We start from the raw sequence: 20,396 nt of genomic DNA on the forward strand, positions 1-20,396 counted from the left end.
GACCACCGTGACGTCTCCAGGATCTCCGCACCGGCCGAGGTAGGAGACCCCCCCCCGCTACCTGAGTCGGCCGGCCGGCCTGGGATCCTTGAAAATTCTGTAGGATCCTGTCCCTTTAGTAACAGGAAACCAACTGATACGTGGGAGAGGTGCTGCCCTTTTGTATCTGTAGGTTTCTTGTTCCTAATGGGCGGATCCCCTCTCTCCTGGTGCTGTCATGGGAGTCCGAATAAAACAAAACAAACCCTAATTAAAGGGTGGACTTTCACGAAGATCACTCACCCTCCTGTAGTAAGAGAGATACCGTCTCTGGCCTAGGGATTATGTCCACAACTGGATCCACTTCTGGCCGTGCCGTTTTGCCGGAGGCTCTGCTGCGCTGAGACCCTGAGCGACAGTTTCTGCTGCGCTGCTGGGAAGAAGTGTCTTCCTTACGCTGTTGTCGCTGTGGGTGCTGGCCGTTGCTGGTGCTGCCTCTGCCTTTGAACATGCTTGGGGGACTGCACCTAGATGTCCTGCTCCTCTGGCTGCTCATGGTCACTCATGGTGATCTAGGCACTATTTCCCCGCCATTCAGGGGTTTAAATAGATTTTCCAGGCCCTTTCCCACCCCCCAGGTGACGCAGTGCTGTGGAATCACTGATTTCCCAGTGATGCACTGCGCCGTCACTGGGAAAGCCCCTCGTGCATGCACACTACTGTTTTTCCCAGTAGTGCATTGCGCTGCTCGCGTCATAGGGGGGTTCGTCTCGGGTCCCATGTTCCGGGAATATGCAGCGAGGTGGACGCTGCTCTAAGTGGCTGGGCCGTGGCGTGCAAAATTGAGGTGGAAGCCGCCACCCTCACGCCGCCATGTTAGAAGAGTCCGGCGGGGCCCCCCAAGTGACCGCCGTCACTTAACCGCCTGGCAGGAGATTTTTTTCCCGGGAGAGGCAGACTCGGGTCGCTTACTTCACTGCCTCTCACCGCGCACCCTCAAGGTGACCGCCGACCCCGGCGGTGGCGCTTCGGGGGAGAAGAAACAACCACCCCAGCCGAGGCAGGGAGCCCCGCTGCCTGGTTCGAACTGGTCGGCCCTCGGCATCCCACGATGATCTAAGGTATGTATGTGCTGTAGGTTCCCCATCAGGGACAGGAAACCAACTGATGCGGAAGAGAGGTACCGCCTTTTTCACCTGTAGGTTTCCTGTCCCTGAGGGCGGATCCCTCTCTCCGTGGTGCAGTCATGGGGGAAAGAGAAGAAAAAACTTATCAAAAAACACTGTCTCCACAGTGTCTCTTAAGGGCATGTGGACACAACATCCTTAAGATGCTGGCAGTCCCACCAAGTTTTCCTAGGTGAAGCCACTTCAGGAGAAAGCAAGAAGTCTTTTTCCATAAGCAGCTTCGCTGATGGTCTTGCTGTCATTTTTTTGAGACAGTTTCGCTGCTGGAGTCTTTTCCCAATACTTTCAACAATAGAGAGGGCAGTTTTGAAGCCTCTCTAAGAATGAACATGTCACTTTTATTAACCATGTCACAGTTTCTGAACCTTAAAGCAGTTAAAAGACGTGACATAAGACATCATATTGCGCACAGCAATCTCATTTTTACGTTGCTGGGCATTATGTTGATAATTTAAGCGGTTTTGTGGGGCCTTGTTAGGCAGCTTCCAAGCAGAATCCGACTGACAACAACGCTGTGTGCACAAATCATAAAAATTGTAATTACTTTTAAACTTCTTAAATGGGTTTTCTGGGGTCAGGAGAAATTTCTGCAATCACTCAGTTAGCAAAATTGCAAAAGTAGGCTTCATCAAGATGGCGCCAGTGGCACCTACGCAGTAGCATCCAGGCAAGGGCCACCAGCGCCATTGTCAGGGAGCCCAATTTTTTTTTCTTTGCCAAACTAGCGCCAGCGCTTGCGCAGTAGTATCTGTCGCGTTCCAGCGCCATTTTGACAGAAAAAAACGCCCCGCCCCAGAGCATGAGAAGCTCATTAACTGAAAATAAAGATGAAACAACAACCACAAGATGGATTTCATCAACCAAGGTATCATTTTAATCAGTATAACGGTGACAATATGACAGTGTCTGTAGCTTACTGAGCACAATCCTGCTGACAGGTTCCCTTTAAGGAGAGAGCCATTTTTAATTTTTGCCCTTTCATATTTCTTGGTCTACACAACTGTATAAAGGCTTGTTATTTGTAGGACAAGTTGTAGTTTTGAATGCCAGCATTCACATAATCACACAATTTACGGAAATATGGAGAAAAGAAGAAAATGCCTGCAATTTTTACATTATTTTGGGGTTTTCTATGTCTACTTTTGAATAAGTATGACCTTGCAACATGACTCTTCAGGTCGGTACAATTACACAGATACCAAATATTTATAGTTTGTTTTTAATTTTACCTGTTTTAAAAAAAATAATCTAATATACCGTATATACTCGAGTATAAGCCGAGAATTTCAGCCCAATTTTTTAGGCTTAAATTGCCCCTCTCGGCTTATACTCAAGTCATACCCAGGGGTTGGCAGGGGAGGGGGAGCAGCAGCTGTCTAATAATACTCACCTGCTCCTGGTTCTCCGGATGCCGGCAGCTTCTTCCTGTATTGAGCGGTCACATGGTACCGCTCATTACAGTAATGAATATGCGGCTCCACCCCTATGCGAGTGGAGTCGGGTCTATATTCATTACTGTAATGAGCAGTACCATGTGACCACTCACTACAGGAAGAAGCTGCGGCGCCGGAGAACGAGGGACATCCAGGGACAGCACCAGGAGCAGGTGAGTATGACGGGGGCAGTGCGCGATATTCACCTGTTCCGCGTTCCACCGACAGCCGCCGCTGCGTCTTCCCCGTCCTCTGCAGTGATGCTCAAGTCAGAGGGCGCAGTGAAGTGATTAGTGCGCCCGCCGCCCTCTGCCTGAACGTCAGTGCAGAGGACAGGGAAGACACAGCGGCGGCCGTCGGTGGAACGCGGACCGGTGAATATAGCAAGTGCCGGCGACCTGAGAGGTGAGTATGTCATTTTTTTTTTATTGCAGCAACAGCATATGGGGCAAATGTCTGTATGGAGCATCTTATGGGGCCATGTGCAGCATTATATGGGGCAAATATCTGTATGGGGCCATGTGCAGCATTATATGGGGCAAATATCTCTATGGAGCATCTTATGGGGCCATAATCAACATTTGTGCAGCATTATATGGGGCATATTTTAATATGGAGCATCTTATGGGGCCCATCATAAACTGTATGGAGCATTATATGGGGCTGCAGTAGCTGCTGCATTTTCCCACCCTAGGCTTATACTCGAGTCATTAAAGGGAAGGTGCCATCAAAAAAATTTTTTTTTACAGCAATTGTAAAAGTGTAAAGAATTAATGTTTAAATTTTCTTTAAAAATATTATCATTTGTTTATAATTTAGTAAAATATGAAAAATAATTTGAAAAGTTTTGGAATTTCCACTTTTAAACACTAGGGGGAGCAGCTGCTGAAATTTCAGAAAAACCTAGTGTACAAATAGCTCACATTACTGCACTGCAGTAATTATGGGCGGAGTCTACTGACGTGTGTGATGTCTCCTCTCCTCCCCTTCTGGGTGTTTGCTAAGGGATAAGAGGATGATATTCAGGAACCCAGTGAGCAGCCACTTTGTTAGTGACTGCAGAGTAAGGCTACTTTCACACTAGCGTCGGGCTCAGCCCGTCACAGTGCGTCGGGCCGAGGTCACCGACGCTAGCATTGTCTCTGCCGCACAACGGGGGCAGCGGATGCATTTTTCCAGCGCATCCGCTGCCCCATTGTGAGGTGCGGGGAGGTGGGGGCGGAGTTCAGGCCGCGCATGCGCGGTCGCAAAAAGCGGACCGTCGGGAGCAAAAAACGTTACATGTAACGTTTTTTGCTCCCGGCCGACCGCCACAACACGGCGCAACCGTCTCACGACGGTTGCGACGTGTGGCAGTCCGTCGCAATGCGTCACTAATGTTAGTCAATGGAGAAAAAAACGCATCCTGCAAGCACTTTTGCAGGATGCGTTTTTTTCTGCAAAACGACGCATTGTGACGGATTGCAGTTAACGCTAGTGTGAAAGTAGCCTAAGGCTGCCGTCACACTAGCAGTATTTGGTCAGTATTTTACATCAGTATTTGTAAGCCAAAACCAGGAGTGGAACAAATAGAGGAAAAGTATAATAGAAACATATGTACCACTTCTGCATTTATCACCCACTCCTGGTTTGGGCTTACAAATTCTGAGGTAAAATACTGACCAAATACTGCTAGTGTGACCGCAGCCTTATACTGACAAGTAGACAGTCACCGAGGATGGCAGGCAGCAAGGATTCTGGGAGATATGTGGTGGAGGGAGCAGGGTGACAGCAGCACAGAGTATTTCAGGAGAGCAGTATGCTGTTCTATGGGGGGCACCCTGTTTGGTGCGCGGAGCAGCCAGGGATTGTACATAGAGCGCTGTCTTTTATACACATGGATGGACCGTCTGCTCCACAGAAATCCAGGAAACATTTCTGCGGATTGATGACCTGTTCTGATCCAGACATTGCATGCAAAGACCCCATTCCCCTCCTCAGATCCTGTCTTCTCCATCCTGTCCTGGCGATGTGTGAAAGTGAGATGACAGGCGCAGTACGGGGTGACGCTGGGGGGAAATGTAGCCATATAGTAACGATAAACATGAGACCCCTCTCTTCAGCTGCCTCACCAGCCCTGACTGCACCTAACTGGAAGCCATGCTGCCCCCTCTATTACCCCAGACCCGCGTGCAGGTGCTCAGCCAGAACCACCATAGAATGGGTCCGCTTTCTGAAGATATACTGCCATAGTGTTTTCACATAATACCGCCATATAGATCACACACAATACTATCAAATAGATCACACAATACTGTCATACAGTTCTCACTTAATACCACCATATAGATCTCACATAATACCGCCATATAATTCTCACCTAGTACTGCCACATAGATCACACATAATCCCACAATATAGTTCTCATATACCACCGTCATATAGTTTATACATCATTCCACAACACTGATCAAACATAATACCGCCATATAGATCACATATAATACCGTCACATAGATCACACAACACTTGGCAGCATAATGTGTGATATTATATATATAATATCTCGGCATAATGTGTGGTCTTTATGGGAGTATTATGTGATAAATATAAGTTATAAGTTGTAAAGCGCTGCGGAATATGTTGGCGCTATATAAATAAAATTATTATTACTATTATTATAAATATATATAGCTGCATTATACGTGATCCATATGGTATTGTGCTGCTCTAGGGAGGTCACAGATGTATGGTGGAAGGAGCACGGTGACAGGAGCACAGAGTATTTCAGGAGAGCAGTGTACTGGTCTATGGGGGGGGGGGGGGAGGGTGTGCTCACACTCACACGCTCCCAACTGTATACTTAGCCTTTACTGGCTATTAAAATGGGGGACACCCCCCAAAAAAAGACGTGGGGCCCCCTATAATTAATAACCATCAAATACTATGCAGACAGCTGCGGGCTGACATTAATAGCCTAGGAAGGGGCCATGGATATTGTCCCCCCAGGCTAAAAACATCAGCTCTCAGCCGCCTTTTACATGCGCCTTTTCTGGCGCTTTGCCTGGCAATGTCCACTTGCCCTGTAGCGGTAGCAAGTGGTGTTCATATTTGTGGGGTTAATGTCACCTTCATATTGTCCGGTGACATCAAGCCCACGGCTTAGTAATGGAGAGGCGTCTATAATGCACCCATCCATTACTAATCCTATAGTTGTATTGTAAATAAAGACTCGGCCAGAATAAAGTCCTTTATTAATCTTTTTTAAACCATATCGAATGCATAATCCCCGACTCCCTCATCTCCCACAACAAAAATAATAAACCACAATGGGGAAAGACACGCAGGGGGGAGAGGAGTGCATAGGAGAGGATTAGATACTGACTGCTGAGCCGTGTATACGATACGATACACTTTATTGATCCCGTGGGAAATTATCTAATCCTGATGCAAAATAAAGAGAGGGACAGCACCACAGCAAATGTGAAGAAACAGCTTACGTGTTTATTCTGCCTTCTGCAATGTTTTGGTCCGAAGACCTTTATCAAGCATAGTGAAAAGACAATCCAACCACCATTATATACCATTAGACCCAACCCATTAATTTACTAGCAACCAATGGGGTGGTTCTATTAGATTAGAAAAAATACATCATAGTACAACATACATATACACAAGTAAAAACAATCCCACATAACCAGCCCTCCGTATATACTGACCGCTAACATAGTTCACAAAACTACTTTTACATGTATAACGTTTCCGTATCGTATACTCTTTCCCGGTATGGGGATGATAGAACAACGCCCCTTTGACTAGGTTGTTACAGCACGCACATCCGAGACAGGGGAAATTACCCAGGCTCGGACGGCTCAAAGTAGTTTGTAGGTCTGGAGGATGGTGACATCATGGACATGCGCGGTATAATGATACCATTGGACAGAAGTGGGTGTGCCTGTTTGGAACTGACGTATCGGGGAATCAGCCTATGAACTAGCGTACTGGTGAGCGCTGCATGCTGGATACACGGCGATCACATGATGTGGGAGCTCTATGAACGGATTGGACTGCTCCCGCTGCGAACGCGCCCATGATGTCATGACAACTGCTGATGCATTTAGATTGGTGCGATCGGTGTTGTTTACAACGTGGACATCGGGGATTTTCTGTGGATTTGTGGGTATAATTTAGTAGTGGGGAGCGATCAGAGATAGCTGAACTATGTTAGCGGTCAGTATATACGGAGGGCTGGTTATGTGGGATTGTTTTTACTTGTGTATATGTATGTTGTACTATGATGTATTTTTTCTAATCTAATAGAACCACCCCATTGGTTGCTAGTAAATTAATGGGTTGGGTCTAATGGTATATAATGGTGGTTGGATTGTTTTTTCACTATGCTTGATAAAGGTCTTCGGACCGAAACGTTGCAGAAGGCAGAATAAACACGTAAGCTGTTTCTTCACATTTGCTGTGGTGCTGTCCCTCTCTTTATTTTGCATCTGGATTTGTATACTGGGATGGATCCCCTGGTGAGGACGTGCGCCCTGTTGTCCATAGAGACATTGTTACTTTAGGGTGCGGCCCTACTACTATTTTTTGATATGTGTATCTAATCCTGTCCTGTGTGATACTGACTGCTGAGCCGTGTATCTAATCCTGTCCTGTGTGATACCGACTGCTGAGCCGTGTATCTAATCCTGTCCTGTGTGATACCGACTGCTGAGCCGTGTATCTAATCCTGTCCTGTGTGATACCGACTGCTGAGCCGTGTATCTAATCCTTTCCTGTGTGAAACCGACTGCTGAGCCGTGTATCTAATCCTTTCCTGTGTGATACCGACTGCTGAGCCGTGTATCTAATCCTTTCCTGTGTGATACCGACTGCTGAGCCGTGTATCTAATCCTGTCCTGTGTGATACCGACTGCTGAGCCGTGTATCTAATCCTGTCCTGTGTGATACCAACTGCTGAGCCGTGTATCTAATCCTTTAATCCTGTCCTGTGTGATACCGACTGCTGAGCCGTGTATCTAATCCTGTCCTGTGTGATACCGACTGCTGAGCCGTGTATCTAATCCTGTCCTGTGTGATACCGACTGCTGAGCCGTGTATCTAATCCTGTCCTGTGTGATACCGACTGCTGAGCCGTGTATCTAATCCTGTCCTGTGTGATACTGACTGCTGAGGACACAGTACACAGGATTAGCTACACAGGACTAGATTAGCTACACAGGACTAGATTAGCTACACAGGACTAGATTAGCTACACAGGACAGAGGTAGCAGTGGTAGGTGTATATAGAGGCAGGTAGCAGTGGTATATAGAGGCAGATAGCAGTGGTATATAGAGGCAGGTAGCAGTGGTAGGTGGTATATAGAGGCAGGTAGCAGTGGTAGGTGGTATATAGAGGCAGGCAGCAGTGGTATATAGAGGCAGGTAGCAGTGGTATACAGGGGCAGATAGCAGTGGTATACAGAGGCAGGTAGCAATGGTATACAGATGCAGGTAGCAGTGGTATACAGAGGCAGGTAGCAGTGGTATACAGAGGCAGGTAGCAGTGGTATACAGAGGCAGGTAGCAGTGGTATACAGAGGCAGGTAGCAGTGGTAGGTGGTATATAGAGGCAGAGGACAATGGTATATAGAGGCAGCTAGCAGTGGTATGTGGTATATAGAGGCAGCTAGCAGTGGTATGTGGTATATAGAGGCAGCTAGCAGTGGTATATAGAGGCAGGTAGCAGGGGTATATAGAGGCATGTAGCAGTGGTATATAGAGGTAGGTAGCAGTGGTAGGTGGTATATAGAGGCAGGCAGCAGTGGTATATAGAGGTAGGTAGCAGTGGTAGGTGGTATACAGAGGCAGGTAGCAGTGGTATACAGAGGCAGGTAGCAGTGGTAGGTGGTATATAGAGGCAGGTAGCAGTGGTAGGTGGTATATAGGGGCAGGCAGCAGTGGTATAGAGAGGCAGGTAGAAGTGGTAGGTTGTATATAGGGGCAGGCAGCAGTGGTATATAGGGGCAGGCAGCAGTGGTAGGTGGTATATAGGGGCAGGTAGCAGTGGTAGGTGGTATATAGAGGCAGGCACCAGTGGTATATAGGGAAGGTAGCAGTGGTATATAGAGGCAGGTAGCAGTGGTAGGTGGTATATAGAGGCAGGTAGCAGTGGTATATATAGGCAGGTAGCAGTGGTATATAGAGGCAGGTAGCAGTGGTAGGTGGTATATAGGGGCAGGCAGCAGTGGTATATAAGGGCAGGCAGCAGTGGTATATAGGGGCAGGTAGCAGTGGTAGGTGGAATATAGGGGCAGGTAGCAGTGGTATATAGAGGCAGGTAGCAGTGATAGGTGGTATATAGGGGCAGGTAGCAGTGGTAGGTGGTATATAGTGGCAGGTAGCAGTGGTAGGTGGTATATAGAGGCAGGTAGAAGGTATATAGGGGCAGGTAGCAGTGGTAGGTGGTATATAGAGGCAGGTAGCAGTGGTATATAGAGGCAGGTAGCAGTGGTAGGTGGTATATAGGGGCAGGTGGTATATATATGGGCAGGTAGCAGTGGTAGATGCATAAGAAAATAAAAACCCTGTACTTACCTTCCGTCCTCTCCCAGGAAGTGCTGAATCCTGTTCAGGGCAGAGCAGTGTGACAATCTCCCGGTTGTGCTCTGAACAGGTCGACAGTGAGCAGTGATTACAGCCTGTACTGTAATACTAAGTACAGGCTGCAATCACCGCTCCTCGCTGCAGATACTTACCTCGGACCCTCGCTTCCCAGCAGCAGCTTCTCCCCAGCAGCTCCTGCCATTGCATGCACTGAGCTGTGTGTGCGATGGCAGAGGAAAATAAACAACAAAATGGCCGCGATCTCCTCTCACAGCTGTGACGTAGCAGCTCAGTAGGCGTGCCCAAGGCACAGCTGAGAGGCAGGAGGAGCGGCCTCAATGAAAGAGATGCGGTCGGAGTCCGACTGTTGGCTCCTATGCCCATGGCTGCCGTAAGTGAGGTGTGCAAGTGTCGTGCCCAGACACTTACACCCACACTAATGAAAATGGCGGCCTCCAGTGGTAAAAGTAAAAGTGAATAAATAAAAAAGTATGAAAGTAGTACATTTACTTTTGTATTAAAAATAATTGATTATATACTCAATAATTATTAATACAAAAACTAAAATCACGGCACCTTCCCTTTAAGCTTTCCCATTTTTTGTGGCAAAATTAGGGGTCTCGGCTTATACTCGGGTCGGCTTATACTCGAGTATATACGGTATATATTATTTTTAAATTTTGGCTTGTGTGCCGTTTTCTGAAACCCACAACTTTTTTTTTTACATTTTATTGGTGCAATTTTTAGCTATATATGACTTTTTGAACAGTTTTTATGGATTTTTGAGGGAAGCACAGTAACAAAAAATTATGTTTATGTATGGGTTAACTAATTTTCTACTTCGATAGAGAGGACTTTTATGGATGCAATGTTGCCAAATAGAAATTTTTTCTTTACTTTTTAATTTCTTAGAAAAACAACTTTTTTTCATTTTTATTCTTTTTTCAGTCACTCTAGAGGGCTAAATATTATGAACTTTATATCTACATTGCTTTACTCATTTTGGAGAGATCCCAATTTCAGTGCCAGTGTATTTCCAGCCATAATTTAATACACAAGCTTGTGGACAGACAAGGCTACACCAAGACTTTTATTCTACAGAGTAATTACAATCTTACGCTGGGTTCAAACAAGTGTAAGCAAAATCGTCTTGTTTACATCCAGAAAAAACTTTTCATATTTTTCGTAGTCATCCACGTGTCCGTTTTGTACATGTATACTGCATTGTTTTTTCTTTGAACACTTTAATAAATAAAAGTAAAATTCAGTTTTCTATGTTTATAATTGTAAGGGATCCGTGAAAAGCATGACACATGGATGGTAACCCTTATGCGATCTGTTCTTTGCACACCCTTTGACTTATACTGAGCAAGACTGATCCAGAATATGGCTCACAGTAGTGTCGGCTGTGATTTTTTTTACACCCAGGCCATCAGAGTGTAAAATGTTCATGTGAGTTACCACATTTACTCGCATTGGTCAGTGAGCTGTCCGTATGCCAGCAGTTTTGCATATCGACAGCTCATAGACGTTTAATACATTTGTCTGCATAAAATCTAAGACAGAAACAAAATGAACATATTCTCTTCTGCAAATAAGCAAAAAGCAATAATGCATATATATAACATAAAGTACTTAGCATACACTGTTTTTGATAATAAAAAGCATAAAAGACATCCCACCAGCGCCAAGGTGTATCCAATCGGGATGATGCTAACTGCCAGTATTAAACTCTTTCCTTATGTCAAAAATGTCCTCAATGTGAACAAGGGCCGAGCAGGATCGGGGCCCAACTATGGACCCCCAGCAAAGCTATATAAACATACTCCAATAAAAAAAGGAAAGAAAAACGGCTTGCACTCACCAGGCCCGATGAATAGTAATAGTCTTTATTAGAACATATGCAGTAAAATCAGGGAGAATGTGTCCATGTAGGATGTTCTCCCTGATTTTACTGCATGTGTTCTAATAAAGACTATTACTGTTCTTTGAGCCTGGTGAGTGCAAGCCGTTTTTCTTTTCTTTTTTTATTGGATTGTTATGCACTTTTTGGCTGTGCACCCGGAGTGTCCTTGCATGGATGAGTGGGTAGTTATACTGGAGCAGCTTTACAAGGCACACCGTAAGATGGTCGCATAAGGCAGCAGTGCGGGCACGATACCTTTTCTCCTTGGACACTATATAAACATAATGCCCAGCTCAAAGAAAGGGATGCCATCCCCTTGCATGCACTAAGTGCAAAAACCTAAAGCAAAACCTTGGCGTTGGTGGGGTGGCTTTCGTGCTTTTTTGATCAAAAGCAGTGCTTACTGAGTACCCTATGTTATTTATATGCACTATTGCTTTTACTTACCGTACTTATAGCAGAATATCCGCTCATTTTGTTAGTGGCCAGTGTGAACATGCTCCTACACATTGCATATATAACAACTTATATCCAGTTCATTTCTGTTTCACTTGAACAAACCCTTAAAAAGTGATTTTCATATAACTATGGAAATAGCTGGGGTTTTTAAACGCTCAGTAATACAAACATACAGGGATTAGAAAAATACATTACTTAACTGGGGAGGGATTTTTAACCCCTTAACGACCGCCGATACGCCTTTTAACGGCGGCAGTTATGGGTACTTAAACCACAGCGCCGTTAATTAACGCCGCTGTGGAAAAAGTGAATAGCGCCCCCCCCCCCCAGAGTCGGATTTTCTCTGGGGTCTCGGTTACCGGGGGTAGCCGAGACCCGAGAGAACATGATTCGGGGGGTTCTTACCGACCCCCGGGTTGCAATCGCCGGTAATTAACCGTTTACCGGCGATAGCAAAAAAAAAAACGCGATTTCCCATTTAATTTCTCTGTCCTCCGATGTGATCGCACATCAGAGGACAGAGAAATGGGGTCCCCGATAGCCCCCCGATACTCACCTGTCTCCCCCGGTGCTCCTTGTGGCTCCCGATGGGCGCCGCCATCTTCTTCCGGCCAAAAAATGGCGGGCGCATGCGCAGTGCGCCCGCTGGCACCCGGAAGATCTTTGGGGTCTCGGCTGCTGGGGGTAGCCGAGACCCCAAAGAACATGATCGGGGTCGGTTTTTACTGACCCCTTGTTTTGCGATCGCCGGTAATTAACTGTTTACCGGCGACCGCAAAAAAAAAAAGAAAAGCGATGTGTAATTCTCTGTCCTCTGATGTGATCGCACATCAGAGGACAGAGAAATAGGGGGATTCGGGGACCCTGTTATACTTACAGGTGTCCCTGTGTCCTCCTGTGTCCCCTCCTGGCCGCCTGCTTCTTCCTCCGGTAAGAAAATGGCGGGCGCATGCGCAGTGCGCCCGCCATGATCTGCTGGTCGGCAGCTAGAGGAGTTGGGGCTAAATTTAGGGTTAGGGTTGGGGCTAAAGTTAGGGTTAGGGTTGGGGCTAAATTTAGGGCTAGGGTTGGGGCTAAAGTTAGGGTTAGGGTTGGGGCTAAAGTTAGGGTTAGGGTTGGGGCTAAATTTAGGGTTAGGGTTGGGGCTAAATTTAGGGTTAGGGTTGGGGCTAAAGTTAGGGCTAGGGTTGGGGCTAAAGTTAGGGTTAGAGTTGGGATTAGGGTTAGGGTTTGGATTAGGGTTGGCATTAGGGTTACGTTTGGGATTAGGCTTAGGTTTGGGATTGGGGTTAAGGTTAGGGTTGGGATTAGGGTTAGGGTGTATTGGGATTAGGGTTAGGGTTGAGATTAGGATTAGGGGTGTGTTGGATTTAGGGTTCTCATTAGGGTTATGGTTGTTTTGGGGTTAGGGTTGTGATTATCGTTAGGGTTGTGATTAAGATTACGGATCGGGTTGGGATTAGGCTTAGGGGTGTGTTGGGGTTAGGACTGGAGTTAGAATTGGGGGGGTTCCACTGTTTAGGCACATCAGGGGGTCACTAAACGCCACAGCCAATTTTGAGCCCCAAAAGTCAAATGGTGCTCCCTCCCTTCTGAGCTGTGCCGTGCGCCCAAACAGTGGTTTACCCCCACATATGGGGCATCAGCGTACTGGGGATAAATTGGACAACAACTTTTGGGGTCCAATTTCTCCTGTTACCCTTGTGAAAATAAAAACTTGGGGGCTAAAATATCTTTTTTGTGGAAAAACAAAATATTTTTTATTTTCACGACTCTGCATTATAAACTCCTGTGAAGCACTTGGGCATTCAAAGTTCTCACCACACATCTAGATAAGTTCCTTGGGGGGTCTAGTTTCCAAAATGGGGTCACTTGTGGGGGGTTTCTACTGTTTAGGTACATCAGGGGCTCTGCAAACGCAACATAACGCCCGCAGACCATTCTATCAAAGACTGCATACCAAAACGGCGCTCCTTCCCTTCCGAGCTCTGCCATGCGCCCAAACAGTGGTCCCCTACACACATGGGGTATCAGTGTACTCAGGACAAATCGGACAACAACTTTTGGGGTCCAATTTCTCTTGTTACCCTTGTGAAAATAAAAATTTGGGGGCTAAAAAATCTTTTTTTGTGGAATTTTTTTATTTTTTTTATTTTCACGACTCTGCATTATAAACTTCTGTGAAGCACTTGGGCATTCAAAGTTCTCACAACCCATCTAGATAAGTTCCTTGGGGGGTCTAGTTTGCAAAATGGGGTCACTTGTGGGGGGTTTCTACTGCTTAGGTACATCAGGGGCTCTGCAAACGCAACATAATGCCCGCAGACCATTCTATCAAAGTCTGCATTCGAAAAAGGCGCTCCTTCCCTTCCGAGCTCTGCCATGCACACAAACAGTGGTTTTCCCCCCACATATGGGGTATCAGCCTACTCAGCATAAATTGCACAATAAATTTCGGGGTCCAATTTCTCCTGTTACCCTTGTGAAAGTAAAAATTTGGGGGTGAAAAGATCATTTTTGTGGAAAAAATATGATTTTTTTTTTATTTTCATGGCTCTTCATTATACACTTCTGTGAAGCAGTTGGGGGTTCATAGTGCTCACCCACACATCTAGATAAGCTCTTTGGGGAGTCTACTTTCCAAAATGGGGTCACTTGTGGGGGGTTTCCACTGTTTAGGTACATCAGGAGCTCTGCAAAGGCAACATGACGCCCGCAGACCATCCCATCAAAGTCTGCATTCCAAGCGTCGCTCCTTCTCTTCCGAGCCCCTATGGGTGCCCAAACACTGCCCCCCCCCCACATATGGGGTATCAGCGTACTCAGGACAAACTGGTCAACAGATTTTGGGGTCCAATGTCTCCTGTTAAACTTGAGAAAATAAAAAATTGCAGGCTAAAAAAATCATTTTTGAGGGAAAAAAAAGGATTTTTTATTTTCACGGCTCTACGTTATAAATTTCTGTGAAGCACTTGGGGGTTTAAAGTGCTCACCACACATCTAGATAAGTTCCTTAAGGGGTCTAGTTTCCAAAATGGGGTCACTTGTGGGGGTTTCTATTGTTTAGGCACATCAGGGGCTCTCGAAATGCGACATGGTGTCCGATCTCAATTCCAGCCAATTCTACATTGAAAAAGTAAAACGGCACTCCTTCTCTTCCAAGCTCTGCGGTTCGCCCAAACAGTGGTTTACCCCCACATATGGGGTATCGACGTACTCAGGAGAAATTGCTCAACAACTTTTGTGGTCTAATTTCTCCTGTTACCCTTGTGAAAATAAGAATTTGAGGATGAAAAGATCATTTTTGTGTAAGCAAATGCGATTTTTTATTTTCACGGCTCTACTTTATAAACTTCTGTGAAGCACTTGGGGCTCAAAGTGCTCACCACACATCTAGATAAGTTCCTTAAGGGATATAGTTTCCAAAATGGTGTCACTTGTGGAGCGTTTCCACTGTTTAGGCACATCAGGGGCTCTCTAAACGTGACATGGCATCCGATCTCAATTCCAGCCAATTCTGCATTGAAAAAGTCAAACGGCGCTCCTTCTCTTCCAAGCTCTGCGGTGCACCCAAACAGTGGCTTACCCCCACATATGGGGTATCGGCGTATTCAGGAGAAAATGCACAACAAAATTTATGGTTAAATTTCTGTTTTTACACTTGTGAAAATAAAAAAAATGGTTCTGAAGTAAAATGGTTGCAGTTCCTGTGAAGCACGTAAAGGGTTAATAAACTGCTTGAATATGGTTTTGAGCACCTTGAGGGGTGCAGTTTTTAGAATGGTGTCACACTTGGTTATTTTCTATCATATAGACCCCTCAAAATGACTTCAAATGTGATGTGGTCCCTAAAAAAATGGTGTTGTAAAAATGAGAAATTGATGGTCAACTTTTAACTCTTATAACTCCCTAACAAAAAAAAAAATTTGTTTCTAAAATTGTGCTGATGTAAAGTAGACATGTGGGAAATGTTATTTATTAACTATTTTTATGACATATCTCTCTGATTTAAAGGCATAAAAATACAAAGTTTGAAAATTGCAAAATTTTAAAAATTTTCACCATATTTCCGTTTTTTTCATAAATAATCGCAAGTAATATCGAAGAAATGTTACCACTAACATGAAGTACAATATGTCACGAAAAAACAGAATCTCAGACTCAGCAGGATCTGTTAGAGCGTTCCAGAGTTATAACCTCAAAGTGACAGTGGTCAGAATTGTAAAATTGGCTCGGTCATTAAGTACCAAATTGGCTCTGTCACTAAGGGGTTAAGATACTCAATGTATTGCTATGACCAGTGTAAGAAGCAGCCTAAATGCAGACTGCAGGTAAGGATTAAGCATCGATGGTGAAATTACAGAATTGTATCGTGCTGTTAACTATTCATTAATAAGGTACATAGAATGTAAAAAACATAAAAAATGAATTATAGATAGCCAACGTATAGACGGTATAACTAAAGGTCACATAAGCATGTGCAAAGCTAATTTAATGATTAGGCCCTTACCTGCTGCTGCTCTCCACCTTAATATAATCTGCTTCTCCTTTCCCATCGACATCTGCAAAAGAACCATGTGCAGAGAATTGTAAGGTGCATCAGAGTTGAGATGAAAGTCTGCAGTCAGTCTATGTGCCTGCAGACTGCCATGTCATGACAAGGTGCAGTGCGCTGCCATGAGTCCGATCAGGGGTGATCAGGCGGTCATGCAAGCGCATGTTTGCTATTTGCACATGCTGACGAGATACATTTGATGTTTTTTACCGACCGCAGTGTTGTGATCGCCGTTATTAACAGCGGCCACAAAAAAAAAAAAAAGTCTGTTTTTCCATTGAATATTTCCCTCTCCACTGATGTGATCGCACATCAGAGGAGAGAGAAATGGGGTCCCCGATCCCCCCATGAAGTCCCCGGGGCTGCCGGGGTCTTCTTCCGGGAGAAAACGTCGGGCGCATGCGCACTACGCCCGCCGAGATCTGCCGGCCAGCCCCCAGCAACATTAGGAAATTTTTCCTATTGGTTCATTTTGATCACTGTGATAAAGTATATCACAGTGATCAAAATAAAAAAAATAGTAAATCAAACCCCCCCTTCGTTACCCCCTTATTTAGATAAAAATAAAATAAAGAAAATTTATTTATTTCCATTTACCCATTAGGGTTAGAGTTGGGGCTAAAACTAGGGTTAGGGTTGGGATTAGGGTTAGGGTTGGGATGTAATGTATTTATTTACATTTTTCCATTAGGGTTAGAGTTGGGCTAAAGTTAGGGTTGCGCTAAAGGTAGGGTTAGGCTAAAGCTAGGGTTAGGGATGTAGTTATGGTTGGGATTATGGACAGGGTTGGGATTAGGGTTAGGGGTGTGTTGGGGTCAGGGTTGGAGTTAGAATTGGGGGAGTTCCACTGTTTAGGTACATCAGGGGGTCTCCAAAGGCGACATGGCGCCACCATTGATTCCAGCCAATTTTGCGTTCAAAAAGTCAAATGGTGCTCCCTTCCCTTCTGAGCCCTGCCATGTTGTCACGGGAAGACTAGGTGGGCAAGAGCTAATAACCCAGGCCCCTGCAATTTCCCTCAGATTAGGGAAATCCTGACTGACCCTCTACTTAGAGTTTACACTGATGGTGTGCATGTATAGGCCTCGACCCTTGCCCTGTCTCCTGTTTCAACCCTAGGCTGAAACCACCGCCCACCACCCAGTGAAAAGATAATACAGCAATACCCACAGTTAGCACAGACAGGGATAACGGAAAATATACACCACGCCGCAGTCACTCAGGAATACACTATAAATGCACAGGGCAAAATAAATACAAATATAGGAAGGAGTAAATAAGACAAAGGGAAATACTCCACCAGCAACGATACTCCAACTACTAGCTCACCACTCCAGACCAAGATAACAACGCACAAGACAGAAGCTATAATCGGCGACGCCCAATGTTCAGGAGAACTATTTAAAGGCAGTGGGCATGGCCCAGCTTCCAATCCGAGCACCAGGTAAATTAACCCCGGACCAGCTAGATAAAACCTAGCTGACGCCAGTGAGCGCATAGTGGACAAAAGCGGAATTACCGCTGTCTGTCGGACGACCTGGTCTGAACAGCGTCCGACATGACACATGTGCCCAAACAGTGGTATTCTTCCCACATATGGGGTATCGGCGTACTCAGGAGAACTTGCACAACAAATTTTGTGGTCCATTTTCTCCTGATACCCTTGAGAAAATAAAAAAAAATTGGTTCCAAAGTAATATTTTTGAGAAAAAAGTAAAATGCTCATTTTTTCCTTCCACATAGCTTTAGCTCTCGTGAAGGGTTAATAAACTTCTTCAATGTGGTTTTGCGCACCTTGAGGGGTGCTGTTTTTGGAATGGTGTCACTTTTGGGTATTTTCTGTTATATTGACCCCCAAACTCACTTCAAATATGAGATGGTCCCTAAAAAAAATGGTTTTGTAAATTTTGTTGGAAAAATTAGAAATCACTGGTCAACTTTTAACCCTTATAACGTTCTAACAAAAAAAAAAAAAAATTATGTTTCCAGAGTTGTGCTGATGTAACGTAGACATATGGGGAATGTTATGTATTAACCATTTTCTCTCTGATTTAAGTGTACAAAAAGTTTTCAAATTACAACATTTTTGCCAAATTTCCATTTTTTTCATAAATAAACACAAGTTATATCGAAGAAATTTTACCACTATCATGAAGTACAATATGTCACGAAAAAACAATCTCAGAATCAGTGGGATACGTTGAAGCGTTCCAGAGCTATAACCCCATAAAGTGACAGTGGTCAGAATTATAAAAATTGGCTTGGCCATTAAGTACCAAATTGGCTCTGTCACTAAGGGGTTAAGTAAAGGCCGTGCACCCCAAAACAAATCACAAAATGAAAGAGATAAATATGGAAAAAAAATATGAGTGTCATTAAACTATTTGAATTGACAAGGTCTGGTAATTAGAATATGCGCACAATATTATAATTTTTCAAATAATAGAGCAACAGCTCAGATCAGCTATAATGAAGCATTAAACAATTATTTTTCTCCTGAAATATTGAACTTTACAAAGAACTCGTTCAGTATTTATCTGTAAAACAGCCAGTGGTATGTGATCAAGACATTCACAAAAATAGTACCTTGTAATGGAGCAGATGTTTCCTCTTCAGATCGCCGTCTCCTATCATACATCTGCATAATAATAATGAAAGATTAAAGTACCATGTAAGCCGTATACAAAATTGTCACACAAAATGTACTGCTCGTATGGAATAAACTAAGGGGACAGATTTACAAAAATCTAATCCTTATCTCTTATAACAGTAGCTGTGTAAGGAAACCTCAAAGCCTTTTTATAATATTAGCTTCAATAACTATTTTGTGTAGATGAAGACGATTATATAAATTTGGACTTGGGGTTGTCCACTACTAGGACCAAACCCTTTTTGATAAAAATGTTTGGCCACCATAAAATAATAAAGCTTATCCTGCAGTGTCAGCACTCAGACTCCCAAGGCTTCTATGCGGTATGGTGACATGTGACACCGGGGCCCAATCAGCGATGGCGTCACTGTCCCGCCTTCAGACAAACGGAACATGAAGAGGAAGCCAGGGCTGCAGCTGATGACAGACTTCCTCTTCTTGCTCAATTCGACAGGCGGTGGGAACAGCAACACTAGCGCTGATTGGGTGCCAGGCACCAGGTGTCACAACAATAGCGCAGAGCCCCGGGACCGCAAGTGCGTGAGTATAAGCTTCATTATCTTATGGGGGCCAAGCGAGGGGTATAACAAGGAGTTGTACAAGTAGTGGACAACTTCTTTACGGATGATACCAATGATGTACATGAGGCTTGAAACCAAGACCTAAGGCAAGTGTAGAATAGTGACCCCTTAGTTCTCCCTGCAGAGGCCACCCACTATGCACATATGTGAAGGGAAACTTCAAGGTTTAAGGCTTTAAAAGACACACACTAGCTACAGATTCTGCTTTATAGTTATACTTCCAATACCATTCTAGAAACATGCACTCAACACAAACTGCAATGCCAAGAAGAGGTCATTCACATAAGAAAATCACAGGATGGACAGACTCGTTAATAATATGCAAGTGATGAAAAAATAGAAACCACATTTTCAAAACATTTAAATTTATCAGTATCGAGCATGAGCGCCATGCGCTGAAATACGCTCACTTTCAGCCCTTGGCTGCTATCACTGAGGTTATTAGTGGTTAGTCTGAGGAATATTAATTCTGCCACGCCGAATGCTCTTGGGCAAATCATCAAGTTCCACTGCTGGCAGCTCCTTTTGCATCTTGTTTTGAAACTTTTTGGTTATATTTTTTCCTTCTTTGTATTTCGTTAACATGTCTATCCAGTCTGTGTTTTCTATAACTCCATGACTTTTCCTTCTTGGTGTTTCAATTTCAATGTTAAAGAGTGCATTTAGTAGTAAAGCACATCTTCCTCATTGAGCACAAACCTTTTAATGGTTGTTTCTCCACTTTATACTTTTTTAGTTCCTAGCAGACATGAATGCCAGGCACATCAGTCTCATTAGCCACTATCATCTCTGAAAGTGATCTGAAACACAGAAAGGAAAGGTTGTGATACTTGAGATAGTTCAAAAAGACAAAATCTGAACCAAAGTGGATTTCTCTAACAATCCTTAATGTATGACAAACACGTGTGATGCCAACCCTGCTGCCTAAAGGGATCCTCTCACCACCAAAAACACCATTTACTTGCAGATGTAGTGGAAAGCTGCAGGTAAGGTACATTATTCATGCTGGGCAGGCTGACTGAAAGAGCGATTACAGGGAGAAAATTAAGGATTCAAAATCTTATTGTGTT

General features: G+C 44.5%; 1 protein-coding gene across 3 annotated transcripts in view; it reads right to left on the minus strand.

The window, feature by feature from the left end:
- ZDBF2 (zinc finger DBF-type containing 2) overlaps window positions 1-20,396 on the minus strand; it is a 71,216-nt gene that overhangs the window by 31,550 nt on the left and 19,270 nt on the right. For 2 of the 3 annotated variants that reach the window (XM_077275746.1, XM_077275747.1), the window contains exons 2-4: window positions 20,026-20,126; window positions 18,682-18,733; window positions 16,051-16,102 (exon numbers count right to left, since the gene is read on the minus strand). In XM_077275746.1, the coding sequence (XP_077131861.1) occupies window positions 16,051-16,102; window positions 18,682-18,733 (104 nt within the window). In that variant the 5' untranslated portion in view covers window positions 20,026-20,126. The remainder of the gene's footprint in view (window positions 1-16,050; window positions 16,103-18,681; window positions 18,734-20,025; window positions 20,127-20,396) is intronic. The other variant, XM_077275745.1, reaches the window with a different exon arrangement.

The sequence above is a fragment of the Ranitomeya variabilis genome, chromosome 7 (genome assembly GCF_051348905.1).
Source record: "Ranitomeya variabilis isolate aRanVar5 chromosome 7, aRanVar5.hap1, whole genome shotgun sequence".
In the NCBI taxonomy this organism is placed as follows: Eukaryota; Metazoa; Chordata; class Amphibia; order Anura; family Dendrobatidae; genus Ranitomeya; species Ranitomeya variabilis.